This window comes from Carya illinoinensis, chromosome 11 (assembly GCF_018687715.1).
Source record: "Carya illinoinensis cultivar Pawnee chromosome 11, C.illinoinensisPawnee_v1, whole genome shotgun sequence".
NCBI lineage: Eukaryota > Viridiplantae > Streptophyta > Magnoliopsida > Fagales > Juglandaceae > Carya > Carya illinoinensis.
The window spans coordinates 34,668,983-34,686,041 of record NC_056762.1 but is presented as its reverse complement, the minus strand read 5'-3'; the positions used below and the strand labels follow the sequence as shown (position 1 = coordinate 34,686,041).

At 37.1% G+C, this 17,059-nt stretch overlaps 3 protein-coding genes across 3 annotated transcripts; 2 read left to right on the top strand and 1 right to left on the bottom strand.

Moving 5' to 3' along the window:
• Positions 1-3,279: 3,279 nt before the first annotated feature.
• On the top strand, positions 3,280-8,516 carry LOC122281532 (auxin response factor 9-like). Its single transcript, XM_043093094.1, has 14 exons — positions 3,280-4,044; positions 4,137-4,252; positions 4,419-4,514; positions 4,879-4,935; positions 5,053-5,205; positions 5,288-5,372; positions 5,570-5,660; positions 5,905-6,069; positions 6,181-6,294; positions 6,384-6,456; positions 6,529-6,682; positions 6,780-7,381; positions 7,481-7,668; positions 7,873-8,516. The coding sequence occupies exons 1-14, from the start codon at positions 3,993-3,995 to the stop codon at positions 8,009-8,011; spliced, it is 2,085 nt and encodes a 694-aa protein (XP_042949028.1). The 5' UTR covers positions 3,280-3,992; the 3' UTR covers positions 8,012-8,516.
• A 1,962-nt stretch (positions 8,517-10,478) lies between these two features.
• On the bottom strand, positions 10,479-10,961 carry LOC122282418. The gene has a single exon (XM_043094370.1). The coding sequence runs from the start codon at positions 10,959-10,961 to the stop codon at positions 10,479-10,481; it is 483 nt and encodes a 160-aa protein (XP_042950304.1).
• Positions 10,962-14,531: 3,570 nt separating this feature from the next.
• LOC122282417 (uncharacterized mitochondrial protein AtMg00810-like) lies at positions 14,532-15,979 on the top strand. Its single transcript, XM_043094368.1, has 3 exons — positions 14,532-14,649; positions 15,339-15,541; positions 15,623-15,979. The coding sequence occupies exons 1-3, from the start codon at positions 14,532-14,534 to the stop codon at positions 15,977-15,979; spliced, it is 678 nt and encodes a 225-aa protein (XP_042950302.1).
• Positions 15,980-17,059: the final 1,080 nt, after the last annotated feature.

Below are 17,059 nucleotides of genomic sequence, written 5' to 3'. Positions count from 1 at the left end.
TGCTCTAGTCAATATTCCATGAAACTAACGTCACAATTTTCACTTGAGTTAAATGGCTCACGGATTCTTTATACAATGCGCTTGACTGAATAATGTGATATCTCGCGATGTTTTTTTCGATAAACTAACTTGAGCGGGAAAGTCTTACGAGTATCTAATACTGATTGAACTTGATACTTTTACGATTTTCTAAATGGAAGTACCAAGCTTAATCCGGACTCATGATCAACAATTACAAAGAATAACAACTCAAATAACCTCCTGTTCTTTCATGCTAGAAATTTGCGCTCCCAGTCCCAAATATTCGTTGAATCAACACTACTACTTTATGGTAGTCTTCACAGAAGGTGGCAAAAGCAACCTAATCTGACGTAAGACGGTGTATATATAATGATGTTATTATATGTATATTGTGGTTTTACATTTTACTATATGGTCAACTTGCATGTTGGTGGGACTCATGTGTTTATAAACATTAAATATATAATTCTATATAATATATGAGTTTAGCTAATTCCTATAATATTATTGGCTGATCTCAAGAAACCCTGATCATCTTTCAAACCCTTTTTTTATTAGCATTAATTATATAATATGAATTTATTAATTTATATGTAGGTGTAGTACTGAAAGCACAAACACCAACACAAGGCGTGGGTATAATACGATACAAACATGCCGTCATCGTAAACTCTAAGAAACATAGAACAAAACGTATAAGATGTGAACAACCGATGATGCATGAATATATATATATATATTTATATATGTTACACTAAGAAAAATGCTTATAATATTTTGTGTTTAATTATTTGGAACGTAAATGATTATTTATCATGAGAAAAGTCTATTTTCGTAAAAAATAATTATTTTTTGTAAATAATTTGTTAAATAATCAATCTAAGTAACTTCTCCTAACATTAATTGTTATTATTTATTTATTTTATAATAATCCTACATACAGTCGTGGAATACGCAAGTGCCGTGTAATACTTGTTTCAAAAAATAGTGAGATTCGCTACTAAAAAATTAATTTTTATGTAGATCTTATATGTATTTACTATTTCTAAAATGATTACATAATACTTACGCAGTCACGATTATAATTATCATTTCTCTTTATTTTATTAATCACAAATAATAAATTGGAGAAATTAACAAATTACTCACGCATGCATTATTTCAACATATATATTCATCGCATCAGGATTTAAAAATTGTTGAGACAAGCCAGAGTAGTGGTGTTAGACATTTAAAAATAAATTAAAAAACAAGAGTGCCTAACGTGTTTAATTTTATAAATTATAACTATCGATCGATGCTTCATAGTACAAAACCAGATAGATAAGCAATTACGTGTACACACCATCTCTCACCATTTTTTTAAGTAACTGTCGGGCATTATATAGAGTATAAATTAAACCATATGTATGGATGAAACAATATTAACAGGGTAGCATGTGATCATATATATGAGACATAAATACTTCTAGATTATATTATTAATTATAAAAAAATTATATAAAAATAAACTTAGAAATTGACGTGACTTTACGTGATGTGTTAAATCTAATACTTTATATTAAAAATAACTTTATAATATGATGGACTGTAATATATCACATCAGTTTATAAATTTACTTTTATATAATTTATTTATAACTAAAGTATTTATCTGAAAACTATTAATACATCATATCATAATTAGTTAATTAGTAAAGTTTACATGATAAATACCTCTTAAAAAAGTCAATGTGGATCACATGTCATGTGCACATTTGTACATCGCATGATCATATTATATTATATATGATAAATTATCCCATATATTTTACTCTTTTTTTTCAGGAAAATCTACTTAATTTGGAGGTGGTCCATAATTGAAAACTTTACTTTATTTTTATTTTTCAGTTGTTAGCTAAATCCCCATCCAAAATTGCATGTAATAATACTAAGCAATAGGACCTTCAGCTCACTGATTATAAACGGGGGACTAACGTTCATGCATCTGCAACATAAAAAAGCATCTAATCTTTGTGGATTTACCAAATTCAATGAGATTAAATACATCTCGATAACTACACATTTTGAAAGACCTACTTCCAATATCCACACATATTGCATGAATCCATGAATAGGACCCAACTTTTTTCATTACCAAGCTCATGAAAATTGTTATTTTGTTATTTTTTTTATACAATATTTTTTTATAACTTTTGGATAAAAAAAAAAAAATCAAAAGATGATGATAATTAAAAATAAAAATAAAATATCTAAGATAAAGTAATTGTATGAATTATTCTATTATCAAATATGTGTAATACATATTATTTATATAAGTAAAGGGAAATGCTACACAACCTCCCAACACTCCACACTCCACTTTTTCTTTTTTAATTTTTTAATTTTTTTAATAATTTTTTTGAATTTATTCTTTTTAAATTAATTTAATTTTTTTATTCATTATTTATATATTAAATATTTAATAAAAAATAAAATAATAAAAATTAAAAAAAATGTAGAGTATGAAGTGTTGGGAGGTTGTGAAGATTTTTTCATAACTTTTATCTTAAAATTTATCATCTCATTCTATCTTTTTCTTAAATATAATTTAAATATGAAAATTTTAAACTAATCATTATAATTTTTTAAAACTTTCAAAAAATAATTAAAAAATATTTAAATTTTTCTAAATCTCTAAATTATTTATTTAATTTTTTTTTAAAATCTAAAAAATATTCAATTCAAAATATTTTATTATTATTATTAAATTATTTCATTTGTATCGCGAGATATTTATTTCTTCTGACTCTCTAAACTAGTCCAAAAATCCTCTCGAAATGTCATCATTGGGTCAGCTTGAGGAAAGCAGGAAAAGTACTCCGTGGAAGCTGGTAAGCGGTAATCAACCATACACGTGGCTATGGCCGCCACGAGACCTAACCACGTGGACCTCCAAGTGGTACTAAGTTGACGTGGGCTGACGAGGACCACCGGGACCGCAAGCAGATTGTCTGGTGAAGAGAGAGAAAAACGAGGACGAAGATCCAACGCTTACCACGTGTTTATGTGGTCCCTGTAATCCAATGGCAAACGACCGTAATTATCTCCAAACCTGCAGGTCAAATAAACTATCAATTCCCTATGAAATAAAAAAGAAGAAACTCTGCTGCCGGGTTGGGGCTGAGCGGCCAACCCTGTTGCCTGCTTCGAAGCAGACAACGACAGGGACGGCAGCTAACGGTGACGGAAACGCCAGCAGTAAACGTCTTCCGTCAACCCCCAACTTCACGCATCCCAATGCTCCGTACCCACCAACAAATTTATGTAAAAATACCCTCCCCAGACGTTATCACATGGCACTGACTGAAACCTGAGGGTCAGACAGACCCAAGTGTCTTTCCTCTTTACTTCCCCCTCCCCCAAGCCCCTTCCGTTACGCTCGCCGTCCCGTTTACCCGCCCCCTCCGGTTATATCCCAACTACGGTTAGTTAAGTTAGAGGGATACAAAGCTGAGAGAGTGAGAGAGAGTTAAGTTAAAGCAACTAAAGTCGCGTATAATAAGACGCGCGCAAGGCGGTGTTGGGCGATTCTCTCTTACGCCGTTTTTTTCCATAAGACATAGAGTGCCTTGCGTTCGATAGAGTTTCTAGAGAGAGAGAGAGAGAGAGTGTGGTTTTGCGAGCTCCGAAGGTGGTTTCGTAACGGTTCCCAGGGTGGAGAAGGTGGTTTTGCTTACGGTTTCGATTGCAGTCGTTACAGGGAGAAAAAGAGAGACAGAGAGAGAAAGAGAGCGCTTGTGACTCGGTTTTAAAGCGCCGTACTGGAAGCGAAAAGTCGGAGCTTTTGTAATAATTCGTGCTAACGGCTTGGGAATGATCATAAATTTAGTGTGAAATTGAGGTGTATTATTTGTATATAGTGAGGGGATTCAGTGTGTCGGAAAGATCTTTAGGTGAGCTTTTCTTTTGTGTATTTGACTCGGGTTTCAATGATGGCATATCGGGACGGGTCTTTTGCGCAGTCAAATGTTTCGGCGGAAGGTGAAATGGCCGTTGAATTTATCTTTTTCAAATTTTCTAGGGGTTTATTTTCCTGGTAAAATCTGAAGATTCTTCCTTTGATCTCTTCTTAGGTTGTGGAAGGGATGATCTGTATTTGGAGTTATGGAAAGCTTGCGCGGGCCCCCTGGTGGACGTGCCTCGGTCCGGCGAGAGGGTTTTCTATTTTCCGCAGGGGCACATGGAACAAGTAAGTGTGCGAATGCTTTTCCTGGTAAAAGGTGCTTGATAGGAAAAGAAGAAGCGAGAGACACAGTTAGTTTTGTTTTTATGGTAGTTGGAGTCTGCTGGGGCTCTCCTTTCTGAAAGTGTTCTGAATTCTGAAAAGAAAAATGCTATTTTTCCGGTGGTTGTAGTTGGAGGCATCCACAAATCAGGAGCTGGATCATAGGAGTCCACTGTTTCAACTCCCCCCGAAGATTCTCTGTCGTATTCTCAACGTTGATCTGCTGGTATTTTTTCTCTATTCGATTTGTCATTTTTTTTTTTTTTTGCTATTACCCTTATTTTTCGGTTTTCCTGTTTGGCCATGGGAACATGGAGGAAATAAAGTAGCTGTCTGGTCTAAACTTATATTAAACGTGAAAAACCGAGTTGAGCTGGACCTATTAGTTGAGTTAGGCTCATTTGAATTGGATTTTAGTTTTATGGGGTCTCAAGAAATTGGAACCCCAAATTCCAAAGTTAATATTAGATTTTCTTTTTATTTCCTGCCTTTTCTCAACAACCAAACGGAGCGTTGGAATAAATTGTGAAAATTGCTGCATAGGAAAACTCATTATTATATTTTTTCTGTTTCTATGTGTATTTTTTTAGGCGGAGCAAGAAACAGATGAGGTTTATGCACAAATTACTCTAGTTCCAGATGCAGATGTAAGCAGCAGGGGTGTTTGTTTCTGATTTCTACATACTTCAGTGTTTGGGCAACAAAGAGTTTTGTTTTGTGTTTATATTTTTTGAATGATTTCAATTATGTTGAAATATGTCTAGCAAAATGAGCCTACAAGTCCTGATGACTGCCTTCCTGAACCTCCAAGGCCTACGGTTCACTCGTTCTGCAAAGTTTTGACAGCTTCTGATACGAGTACGCATGGCGGGTTTTCTGTTTTACGCAAACATGCCACAGAATGCCTTCCTCCTCTGGTAACGTTTTTCTTTCTACTAAAAGGTTTGCTTTTCATTTCTTCGATTCAATGTTTGATTTCCGTTTGTGGATCTATTTCAGGACATGACCCAGTCGACCCCAACTCAGGAATTGGTTGCTAAGGATCTTCATGGTTATGCGTGGCATTTCAAGCATATTTTCAGAGGCAATTGATTAAGCTTATTACTCTTTCCCTTGTGATTGGGATGAGATTCCATTAATTTTAGAAGAGATGGGGGTTTCATTGACTCATCACGAATTGTTCAAACTGATCCAGAGCAACAATTTATACATCTGCTTGGAAAAATAAAATAATATAATCTATTTTCACTCATGTTTCTGTGTCTCTAATTCAATGAACAGGTCAACCACGGAGACATTTGCTTACCACGGGATGGAGTGTTTTTGTGACATCTAAGAGATTAGTTGCTGGGGACTCCTTTGTATTTCTGAGGTAAATGCCTTTTTTTTCCCTCCTCTCGTCTTGTTTTATTCATATTTCTTTTGAGGTGGATGCCTGGTGGTCACTAGGAGTTCCTTAGATTCCTAATCGATGGTTTTGGAGGCTGGGGTCATATATCCGAGGTTTACCATCTATGGGTGGGTCCAAAGGTTCCTGCCATGTTGAGGTTCCTAGTCATAAAAAAAATGTAGTACCAATGTCAAAAATGTAACTCATCAATGAATTGCTTGTCTAGGGGAGAAAATGGGGAGTTGCGAGTTGGGTTGAGGCGTCTTGCCCGTCAACAGAGCAGCATGCCATCATCGGTGATTTCAAGTCAGAGCATGCACTTAGGAGTGCTTGCAACTGCATCTCACGCTGTTGCAACCCAAACTATGTTTGTAGTATTTTACAAGCCAAGGTATGCGTGATATGTTCCTTCTTTTGCATGTGCTTGAATAGAATTTTCTGTAGAAAAATTCTTGTAAGATATCTTATCATTGATTTCATTTGCTTTGTTTAAAATGATCAGGACAAGCCAGTTCATAATAAGCTTGAATAAGTATTTGGAAGCTGTTAACAATAAGTTTGGAGTTGGCATGAGATTTAAGATGAGTTTTGAGGTAGAGGATTCCCCAGAGAGAAGGTAGTATATTTCCAATATGCAATTGCTGTTTGTTTGTTTGTTGTGTGCTTTTTCTCAAATATTCTTGTTCTGCATCTTTAATTGATCAGGTTTTTGGGCACAATAATTGGGATTGAAGATTTTTCTTCCCGTTGGAAAGGTTCGAGGTGGCGATCTCTAAAAGTAATTTCTTTATTCCCTAATTGTCCACTGTTTCAAACTAGTATGGCAATCCAATTTCATTATTTTTTTTAGGTTCAATGGGATGAACCAGCATCGATTCCAAGACCAGATCGGGTTTCACCATGGGAGATAGAGCCCTTTGTGCCTTCAGTACCTGCAAGCCTGGCTCAACCCACTCCAGCAAAGAACAAAAGGTCTCGAACGCCTATTGAAATTGCAAATCTTGGTGAGATAAACCTTTTTTTAGTTCTTTACTCGTTCCGTTTATTCTGTACTAGATTGGAGTTGGTGACATTCTAAAGTCCTCTCTCTCTAACTTATAGATGATACTAGTTTGACTGGATCAACTCTCTGGAATCCTACATTGGTGCAGTCTGATGAAATGACACATTTAATGGCTGAAGGCAAAAGAAGTGAAAATCATGTTATGTGGCATCACAAGCAGACAGATATTAACAACAGCAACCCAATTTCAAGGACTCAGACTGGTGGGAGCTGGTTCTCTCCTCATACACATGTCACCCACCATCAATTTCAGGATGCGGTGGATGATTGCAAAAGTGTGTCTGGTTGGCCTTCTCTCTCAGGCTTTACAACTGCACACTCATCAAAGCTGAGCAATGACCCGTTGCCTGACACTGTTGAGAAAGCGAAGAAGAGAGCTGACACTGCTTCTGGGTGCCGATTGTTTGGTATTGAGCTGATTAATAACTCTACAAGCTCAACTCCTATGATGAAGGCAACTGCACAACCAATTAGCGTGTCAAGTGGATCCAGTGAAGGACGAAGTACCCCATCAGCTACTTATTCAGACCATAAGTCTGATCTCTCAAAAGGTTCACAAGAAAAGGAACTGGGACAGCTGCAAGTACTGCCAAAAGAGAGCAAGCAAAACTGCTCTACTTCAACCAGAAGTCGCACCAAGGTACTGAGTGGAAATTTTTAAGCATTTGATAAATATATTTAAGATTAATAGCCCCTTCTGCTATTTTCTGACCGTGTTTGGGCTTCAAATATCCAAAAGGTTCAAATGCAGGGGGTTGCTGTTGGTCGTGCTGTGGACTTAACCATGTTGGAAGGATATAGTCAGCTTATAGATGAACTTGAGGACATGTTTGACATCAAGGGACAGCTTCGCCCCCTTGACAAGTGGCAAATTGTCTATACTGATGACGAAGGTGATATGATGCTCATGGGAGATGATCCATGGCAGTAAGTTATCTTCAACACTGCCTGTTCCAAAATAAAATAGCATTCAAATACTGTCACTGTTTGGAATGTCTAAACTACATGTTCCTCTAATGTTCTTCTCGGTCTCAAAATTAAAGTATGATTCATTCAAATGTGGTGTTTGGAATTCTCTCTTATGACGCATTCCTCAGTCTAGCCTTTTTTTATTTGGTTATTGTATTCCAGGGAATTCTGTAACATGGTGAGAAGAATCTTGATTTGCTCCAGCTTGGACGTGAAGAAGCTGAGCCCAGGAAGTAAATTGCCCATGTCGTCTATAGAAGGTGAAGGGACTGTAATAAGCTCGGATTCTGCAGAATACTGAAACATGGACCTGTGACTTTTTTTTTTTTCCTGTTCATCATTATTGTCTGTCTGTTTGCTAGTGGGTCGATATTTTTGGTGCTGGGGGGGACATATTGCTTTTAGAGCTAACTTGAAACTAAAAAGTGCTGATTATGCAGTAGTGGGGGAGTTAGAGAGTCCAGGCTTAGAGAATCTTGTGAATACTGCGCATGGAAATTGTGGTGTAGAAGTGAGAGAGCTTGCTGATGAACAGGACTCATGGTCAGTCACCGTGATATAAGCGTAATGAATAATTTTTTTTTTTGGGGGGGGGGGGGGGGGGGTGGGGGATTGTGATTGTAAATAGACGTGCTTTAGAACTGTTATGTTGCTATTTAGCAAGTGCTTTAGACTGTCAGCTACATTAGCTTTTCATTTCTTTTGGACTAGGGTTGGACTGCTATGCATGCAGCATGCACCTCGAGCGGAAAAAGATCATTGAAATCATTGTAAATAATAAATAAGTCTTGATTTTTATGCGGTAACTACGATTGAAGTAGAACTTGAAGAGCATTTGAGAAGTGAGAATTGAAATAAACTTTTGAGAATTGAAAATCAATGGGTCTTTTATGTAACAAATAGTCATATCATCGTAGTAGATATGTAAGAGTTGGGCAAGTGAATGATCATTATAGCTGAAGTGAAAAGGATGATATTGTAGTGAAGAGAGAGATTAAAGAAAGAAAAAAAAAGAGGTAAATACGATGCTGAGGTACTCGATGCAGAAGAAATTGCGTAATACATTAGCTTGAATGAGAAAAATATATTTTGGGGGGGGGGGGGCGGGGGGGGGGGGGGGGGGGGGGGGGTTGGCGGCGAAGGGCGAGCTTGGTGGCCCCAGGCCTGTTTATGATTGTGTAATGAGCAATGGCCATCTTGTTATTGCCCCTCTCTGTTTGCGCCCATGGCTGGCCGTATATCCTAGCTTCCTAGAAAACAAAGGGGGGGTTAATCAATTTTTTCTTTTTTGAATATGCTCCGTAAATTCAGGAACTTCAAATTTTGTAGTTTTCTGGACTTTCTCGCCTAGGGTTTGCCCATGGCGGTGCCATCTGATCCCTCTTTGGTGGGGGTTGCTGGGGATGGAGGCCATCTTTCGTACGTTCAAGTGGTGCCTAAGTTTACGACTTGTTCTTTCAAGCTTCCGATGTGGTATCTTGTTAATATTGATGGAGAACTTGGTTTTATCTTCTCGGAACCAGAAATGGCGAAGGCTGAAGATGACTTTCGGTTTGCATTTGTCCTTAAATTCGTGTGTTCTAGACCGACCATTGATGATGTGTGACTTGTGATTATTAAATCATGGGTTTGCTAGACATTCCTACCGTGTGTTATGGATGAACATCAAGTTTTTTTGCAGATGCAGAGAGAGAGCTTTTGTGCATGGATGGGCATGCAGAGACTCTTGTATAGTCTTGGAGTTTTATATAAGGTTGGTCTAGGGTGTCCATGCCATGTGTAATCTTGTGAACAAATCTCACATTCTTATAAACAAGTCTAACAAATTTAAAAATTGATACCATAATTTTTATGTTATTAATTTTTAAATTATTATTATATATATAAATTTTAATTTACGATTTAAATTATATAATAATTTGAGTTTAAAAAAATATTTTTGGACCTAAAAATAATTTTTAGGCCCAATAGAGTATTAGTATTCTTGAAGTGGGCGGGAGGTAGGGTGGATGGGATGTCCGCCTCGCCACCCTAGCACCGGAACGGGGGACACCGCCCTAGCCTCCCGAGGCTGGGGTGCGGGGGTGGAAACACCACCCCCTGCATATGCGGGGGTGCAGGGAAAGGGTGCCTCTGCCCACAGGTAGCACCCCTAGATATCTCTTTTTTATTGGGTAAGGAAGCTGTGTTTTCTATTCTACGGCAAAGCAATCCAGGGTCGGATGGATTTGGGTCCTTCTTCTATATTGTCTAATCCAATGTTTAATCATATGTGGGTAGCACTCCTAAATATCTCTTCTTTATTGGGTAAGTTGGTAACTAATGAAGAAAACTTGGACTTATGTAAAGCTCCCGCGGAGGATGAAGTTAGGAGGCTGTGTTTTCTATTCTGTGGCAAAGTAGTCTAGGGTTGGATGGATTTGGGTCCTTCTTGAGGGGCCGGATGGTGAGCTAAATTTGACATTTATCTAATCCAATGTAAATGCTTAGCAAGCAAATTGCATATGATTATATAGACCGAAGTTTAGCCAAAGATGGGGTTTTTCATTTTTTTAACCATTATTATTATTATTATTATTATTATTTTTGTTTTGATAGGAAAATAACTTCATTTCAAATAGGTACAAAAGGCCTTAAGAGTGCTTACAAGAAAGAGCATCAATGTAAACCACATTATCAATAAAATGAGGTGCACCATTCCACCATAATTGCATATCAAAGATAGACCAAGCATGCTGTGCAAGATGATGGGCTGCTGCATTAATCAACTAGGAACCATGCTGTATCTTGCATTGCATAAAACGGAGCATCAGTCTTCTAATTTCAGCTATCATGGTTCTTATTGCTATAAAAGGCTCAGCAACATTGTTAATCTCCTCCACTAAGTGTAGACAATCACTTTCAATAAGAAGATTATGAATACCACTCTGAAGATAGAATTGCAGACCTCTCAACACTACCATAGCCTCCACATTTTTAGGTTCCAAGAACTCCTCTTCTACTTTGCTAAGAGCCATGATCACATCACCAAAAGAATTACGAAGGATAGCACCAATCCCAGTTTTATTACAGTAAAAAAAGAGTGCCCCATCAACATTAAGTTTAAACCAGTTAGGTAGAGGAGGACTCCACCTATAGGACAGAGGCATGATAGAGGGATGCTTATGAGGACATATAGGCAGAACCAACTTCAAAGAAAGAGCATATCTCAATACTTGTTGAGGAGACAATTTAATACCTTCATGAAGCATCTTATTCTTTCTATACTAGAACCCCCATGCCATGAGAATGAAATCTGAAAGCTTGTCAGTGGTTTTCTGTAGTATTGATCTCCATAGCAGTAAGCATAAAAGATCTAAAACACTCCACTCTTTGCAATACCACAAAATGGTTTACCCAGATATGATGAATAGCTGGACAAAAAAATAAAGCATGGGCTAGATCTTCCCTCGGTTCATTACAGAAACAGCAAGAACAATCCACCAAGACCCTTTTTTGAAGGAGGTTTGACTTGGTGGGAAGAATCTCCTTGCAAGCACTCCATGCAAAAATTCTGACCTTATGGGGAATTTTTAGTTTCCATAAATCCTTCCAAAACTTCTTTTTAAAGGCCTCTAAAGATGTCCCCTGTACTAGTAGATAATAAATCTTTGAAAAACCTATATGCACTTTGAACACTGAAAACATCACTCCTTTCATGCTCCTAAAGCCACTTATTAGGCTCATTAGAAAAACTGGGATGGATTCTTAACACTGCCTCTGCAACGTTTGGATTGAAGAGAGTCCTAACCTTAGACATATTCTACCAATGAGAATTGCAGTCCAATAAAGAAGAAACCTGATCATCTAATGCAGCCAAGCCATTGCTATTGCTATCACTCCTTTCATGCTCCTAAAGCCACTTATTAGGCTCATTAGAAAAACTGGGATGAATCCTTAACACTGCCTCTGCAACTTTTGGATTGAAGAGAGTCCTAACCTTAGACATATTCTACCAATGAGAATTGCAGTCCAATAAAGAAGAAACCTGATCATCTAATGCAACCAAGCCATTGCTATGCTGGTTGCAAAATACTGATGTGTCCTTACATAGTTCATGACAGCCAGGAATCCAAGAGTCTTTCAGGATATGGATACTCCTATGATTACCCACACTCCATCTTGTTGGAGATCACACAAACTTGTTCTCTGGAGATAATTACGATAGACATCAAGGAGAGAATCAAGGCTGATATCAAGGGAGCAATATACGACAATGTAAAGAATCATAGATGTAGGAATTGATTTGTTCTAATTATAGAATGTATAATCATCTTTCCTTGTATAGCATGTACAACTTTAATAGTGTTTGGAACGTTTACATACTTGTAAAGTTTCTATATAATAGAATCTCCTATGCCATATGCAATTTGATGTGGTTTTCCATTACTGTTTAAAATCTTCTCATCAAGAGCTCTATAGGATTAACCTCCAACTGATCTTATGGCCTTAGACAACTCTTCTTCTACCCTCTCCTTCAACACCATAGTTCACATGGTAACAATAAAATTATCATCAAAAAATTTTCTCCTTTGGCGTAGCCAAGTTGTACCCCTGTTGCAATGTCAAAAATTCTCCCCTGCTGCAATGTCAAAAATTCTATGGTTATGTTAATGGTTCAACCTCAATGCCCTCTGCTACCACTGACCCCACAACCCATAATCTTTGGAAGCAAAATGACCAACTTGTCATGAGCCTTCTTCTTTCCTCTCTCATGAAGGAAGCATTATCTATAGTCATTGGACTCACGACATCAAAAGATGTCTGGACTGCCCTTGAAATTGCTTTCAGCCACAAGTCCAAGGTTCGTGAGCTTCAAATCAAGGATGAACTTCATCTAATGAAGTGTGGCTCTCGCAGCGTTTCAAAACACTCGAGTATTCAAATCTCATTGTGATCAACTATCGGCAATGGGAAGACCAGTTGAAGATACTGACAAAGTCCACTGGTATTTATGTGGTCTAGGCCATGAATTCTCAACCTTCTCCACCACTCAACTCTCTTTAACTCCAATTCCGAGTTTCAAAGATGTTGTCCCTAAGGTTGAAAGCTTTGATCTTTTTTCCAAGTCCATTGATAACAATGCAGGAGCCTCTACTTATGTTGCTAATGTCTCCTCTGCAAACCGAAATGCAAAGTCTAATAATTATCAACAGAAATATAAGGTAGGTGAATTCAAGGGAGGAAATCATGGCAAACAACAGTATAAACGTCCTCCTCGATGACAAATATGCTGTGAAGAAGGGCACTATGCCATGGACTGCAAAAACATATACACAAAAAATGATGCACATCTTGTTGAAGCACTTGCAAATTGCACAATTAGCAACGACACTGCTGACTAGTATACTGATACAGGAGCATCGGCACGCATGACCTCATATGTGTCTCAAGTTGATAAGATGGAACCTTACACTGGTACGGACAAAATTATTGTTGGTAATGGATCATCTTTACCCATTACACACACGGGTTCATGCTCTCCTACTCCTTCTCTTACATTAAATGATGTTCTTATTGTGCGAAATTTAATCAAAAATCTATTATCTGTCAGCAAGCTTACAAATGATTTTCCTTTCTCTGTTGACAAATGATTTTGTCATACAAAATCTTCAAACTCGGAAGGTGGTAGGAAGCAATAATCGAGTAGATGGCCTCTATTTACCGAAGCGTGGAAACCATGTTTTTTCTTCCGTTATTACCAAATAGAATCTTTGTAATTTCTTTGATACTTGGCATGCTCGTTTGGGCCATCTATCATCAAAAATACTTTTCATGCTTAATAAAAAGGGTCTTTTGTCACTTACCTCTATATTGCCAAATCCATCTTTATGTGTTAGTTGTCAAAAGGCTAAAAGCCATCAACTCCCATTTCAAGCAAGTGAGAGTTGCTCAAACAATATCTTAGGTCTCAAACATTGCGACTTATGGGGTCCAGCACCTATAAATTCAATCTCAGGATATCGATATTATGTAATTTTTATCGATGATCACTCACATTTCACTTGGTTCTATCCATTAAAGTATAAAGCTGATTTTTATCAAACTTTCATAAGATTTCAAACTTTGGTTGAAAATCAGTTCTTGGTAAAAATAAAAAAATTTCAAAATGATGGGGTAGGTGAATTCACAAGTACCATTTTCAGTCTCATTTAATTAAATGTGGCATTCATCATCAAATTTCTTGCCTCAATACACCATCTCAAAATGGTAGAGCCAAGAGGAAACATAGGCACCTTACTGAAATAGGCCTCACAATGCTTTTTCATGCTAATGTTCCTCTTCATTTTTGGGTTAAAGCTTTTAGTACAACCATGTATACTACTAATCGTTTGCCTACACCTATCTTGAATGAGTTCTCCCCATTTGAAATTCTGTATGGTAAGTCCCCTACTTATGCTATGTTTCGCACCTTTGGCTGCCTGTGCTTTCCATATTTGTGTGACTATGCTAAACATAAATTTGAGCCAAGAAGTCTTCCTTGCATCTTTCTCGGATACAATTTTTTCTATAAAGGATTTCGGTGTTTAGATCCTACAACACATCGAGTTTTTGTAACTAGGCATGCACGATTTGATGAGACAATATTTCCATCTTCGTCTTCTAATCAGCAACCCTCTCAAGCCTTATCAGATTTCATTTCCTTTCATGATCCCTGCATATCAAATTCTTCCTTGCCTGGTACTAATCCTTTTGCAGGTTCCCAACCATTACCACAAGAAATTGAGTCTCGGCCATGTAAATCATGTGCCTTGGAGTTGGACAGTTCTTGAGTATCATCAATGTCTTTGCCTTCTATAAGTAATTTAGCAACTGAGAATGTATCAGCTATGCAGCCTCCACCAATTTTGAATTCTTCAAATCAGAATTCTCATCCTATGAAAACTCATGGCAAAGCTGGTATATCAAAGTCAAAACATTACAATTATGTTTGTCAAGTTCCATCTTCTCCTTTACTATCATCACTACTAGTAATGAAGGAACCGAAATGATTCTCAAAAGTGCTACCAAAACTCCAGAATGGCTCGCTGCAATGAATGAAGAAATTCATGCTCTCAAGCTCAATCACACATGAGACCTAGTTCAAAGACCACCCTCCACAAATGTCGTTGGATCAAAATGGGTCTTTCGAACCAAATATCATTCGGATGGAACTATTGATAGGCTCAAAGCTCGCCTTGTTGCTAAAGGCTAAACTCAACTCTATGGACTTGATTTTAATGATACATTCAGCCCAGTTGTTCGAGCATCAACAGTAAGAATTGTTCTATCCATCGCAGTCTCTTGTGGCTGGATCATAAGTCAACTTGATGTTAAAAATCCCTTCTTACATGGTCTTCTACAAGAAGAGGTCTATATAAAACAACCACCAGGATATATTGATGCTTCTCACCCAAATCATGTTTGTCATCTCAAAAAGGCTATTTATGGCTTGAAGAAAGTCCCGAGAGCATGGTTTCATCGATTTAGCAAATTCTTACTTACCATTGGTTTTACTTGTAGCAAGTCAGATTCTAGCCTATTTGTCCATTCATCGGCTAATGGTATTATTTACTTACTCTTATACGTTGATGACATTGTCATCACAGGAAGCCACAAGACTCTTATTGACAATTTCATTGAAAAACTACAGCAAGAATTCTCCATGAAGGACATTGGCAACTTAAATTATTTTTTGAGACTAGAAGTTACTCATTCAAAAACTGGAATCTTCCTCAGTCAAATGAAGTATGCAAGAGATGTTCTTCTTCGTGCTGACTTACTCGATTCAAAGCCAATTGCAACACCAATGGTTGTCTCCACTCATTTAAATGCTATTGGTTCTTTATTTAATTCGCCGACTACTTATTGATCTTTGGTTGGTGCACTGCAGTACTTAACAATTACAAGGCCGAATATTACACATGCAGTGAATTCAATGAGTCAATTCATGCATGCACCAAGAGATCAACACTTTCAAGCCGTTAAAAGAATTCTCCGATATGTTAAAGGCACTCTTCATTTTGGTCTCCATATCAACCCATCCAACAATTTAGATATCTCGGTATACTTTGATACCGATAGGGCTGGCTGCCTTGATACAAGTAGATCAACATCTAGTTATGCAATTTTTATTGGAAACAATTTAGTGTCATGGACTTCTAAAAAGCAATTCACAGTGTCTCGATCTTCTGCGGAATTAGAATACCGAGCATTAGCACTAACCGCAGCTGAAGTTAATGGATGTTGAACATCCGTCATGATTTGCAAATTCAGACAAAATAGCAGCCGATATTACTCTGTGATAACACCAGTGCAATCTTCATGAGTTGAAATCCAGTTGCTTGAAAAGGTCTCAACATATTGATATCGATATTCACTTTGTTCGAGAATTAGTCTACAATGGTGTTTTAAACATTAAACATGTACCGTCACACTTGCAAATTGCAAACATATTCACCAAAAGCCCATTCCGTCCCCTATTTCAGCTATTTAGATCCAAGTTTCGCGTGTTGCCAACTACGCTTAACTTGAGGGGGGGTGTTGGAGATCACATAGACTTGTTCTCTGGAGATAATTACGATAGATATCAAGGAGAGAATCAAGGCTGATATCAAGGGAGCAATATATGGTAATGTAAAGAATCATAGATGTAGGAACTGATTTGTTCTAATTATAGAATGTATAATCATCTTTTCTTGTATAGCATGTACAACTTTAATAGTGTATGGAACGTTTACATACCTGTAAAGTTTCTATATAATAGAATCTCCTACGCCATATGCAATTTGATGTGGTTTTCCATTACTGTCTAAAATCTTCTCACATCTCCCCCCTTGAGTAACAGATTCTTAGCCTCCAATATCCCTCTCTAAGCAAAAGAGGGTGAACTACCAAGGGAAGCCTCAAAAAGAGAAGTATTATAGAAGTACCTAGCATTGTAAACCTTGTAGAACAAACCATCCTTATATTGAAGAAGCCTTCAACCTTACTTAGCTAACATAGCCATATTGAAGATTTCTAAATATTTGAATCTTAAAACTACAATAGATTTAGGTGTACACATACCATGCCATCTAGCCCAATGGATCTTTCTTTCCTTTTTTTTTTGCCCCCACCAATAACTGGCTATCATACCCTCTAGTTCAACACACAACTTATGAGAAAGTTTAAAACAACTCATGGCATAAGATGGAATATCTAAAGCTACTGCTTTAAGCAATATCTCTTTTCCTCATTGAGAAAATATATTGCACTTCCAACCTTGCAGTTTCAACCATACTTTGTGTTTAACCATTATTAAAAATTTATTTATTAGTTTTTACTTATT

Coding starts and splice junctions, on each gene's coding strand:
- LOC122281532 (XM_043093094.1), top strand. CDS start 3,993: ATGATGGCATATCGGGACGGGTCTTTTGCGCAGTCAAATGTTTCGGCG. Junction 6,457..6,528: donor CGAGGTGGCGATCTCTAAAA/GTAATTTCTTTA, acceptor TATTTTTTTTAG/GTTCAATGGGATGAACCAGC. Junction 7,669..7,872: donor ATGGGAGATGATCCATGGCA/GTAAGTTATCTT, acceptor ATTGTATTCCAG/GGAATTCTGTAACATGGTGA.
- LOC122282418 (XM_043094370.1), bottom strand. CDS start 10,961: ATGCTTCATGAAGGTATTAAATTGTCTCCTCAACAAGTATTGAGATAT.
- LOC122282417 (XM_043094368.1), top strand. CDS start 14,532: ATGTCTTTGCCTTCTATAAGTAATTTAGCAACTGAGAATGTATCAGCT. Junction 14,650..15,338: donor GAAAACTCATGGCAAAGCTG/GTATATCAAAGT, acceptor TTGTCATCACAG/GAAGCCACAAGACTCTTATT. Junction 15,542..15,622: donor AGCCAATTGCAACACCAATG/GTTGTCTCCACT, acceptor GGTGCACTGCAG/TACTTAACAATTACAAGGCC.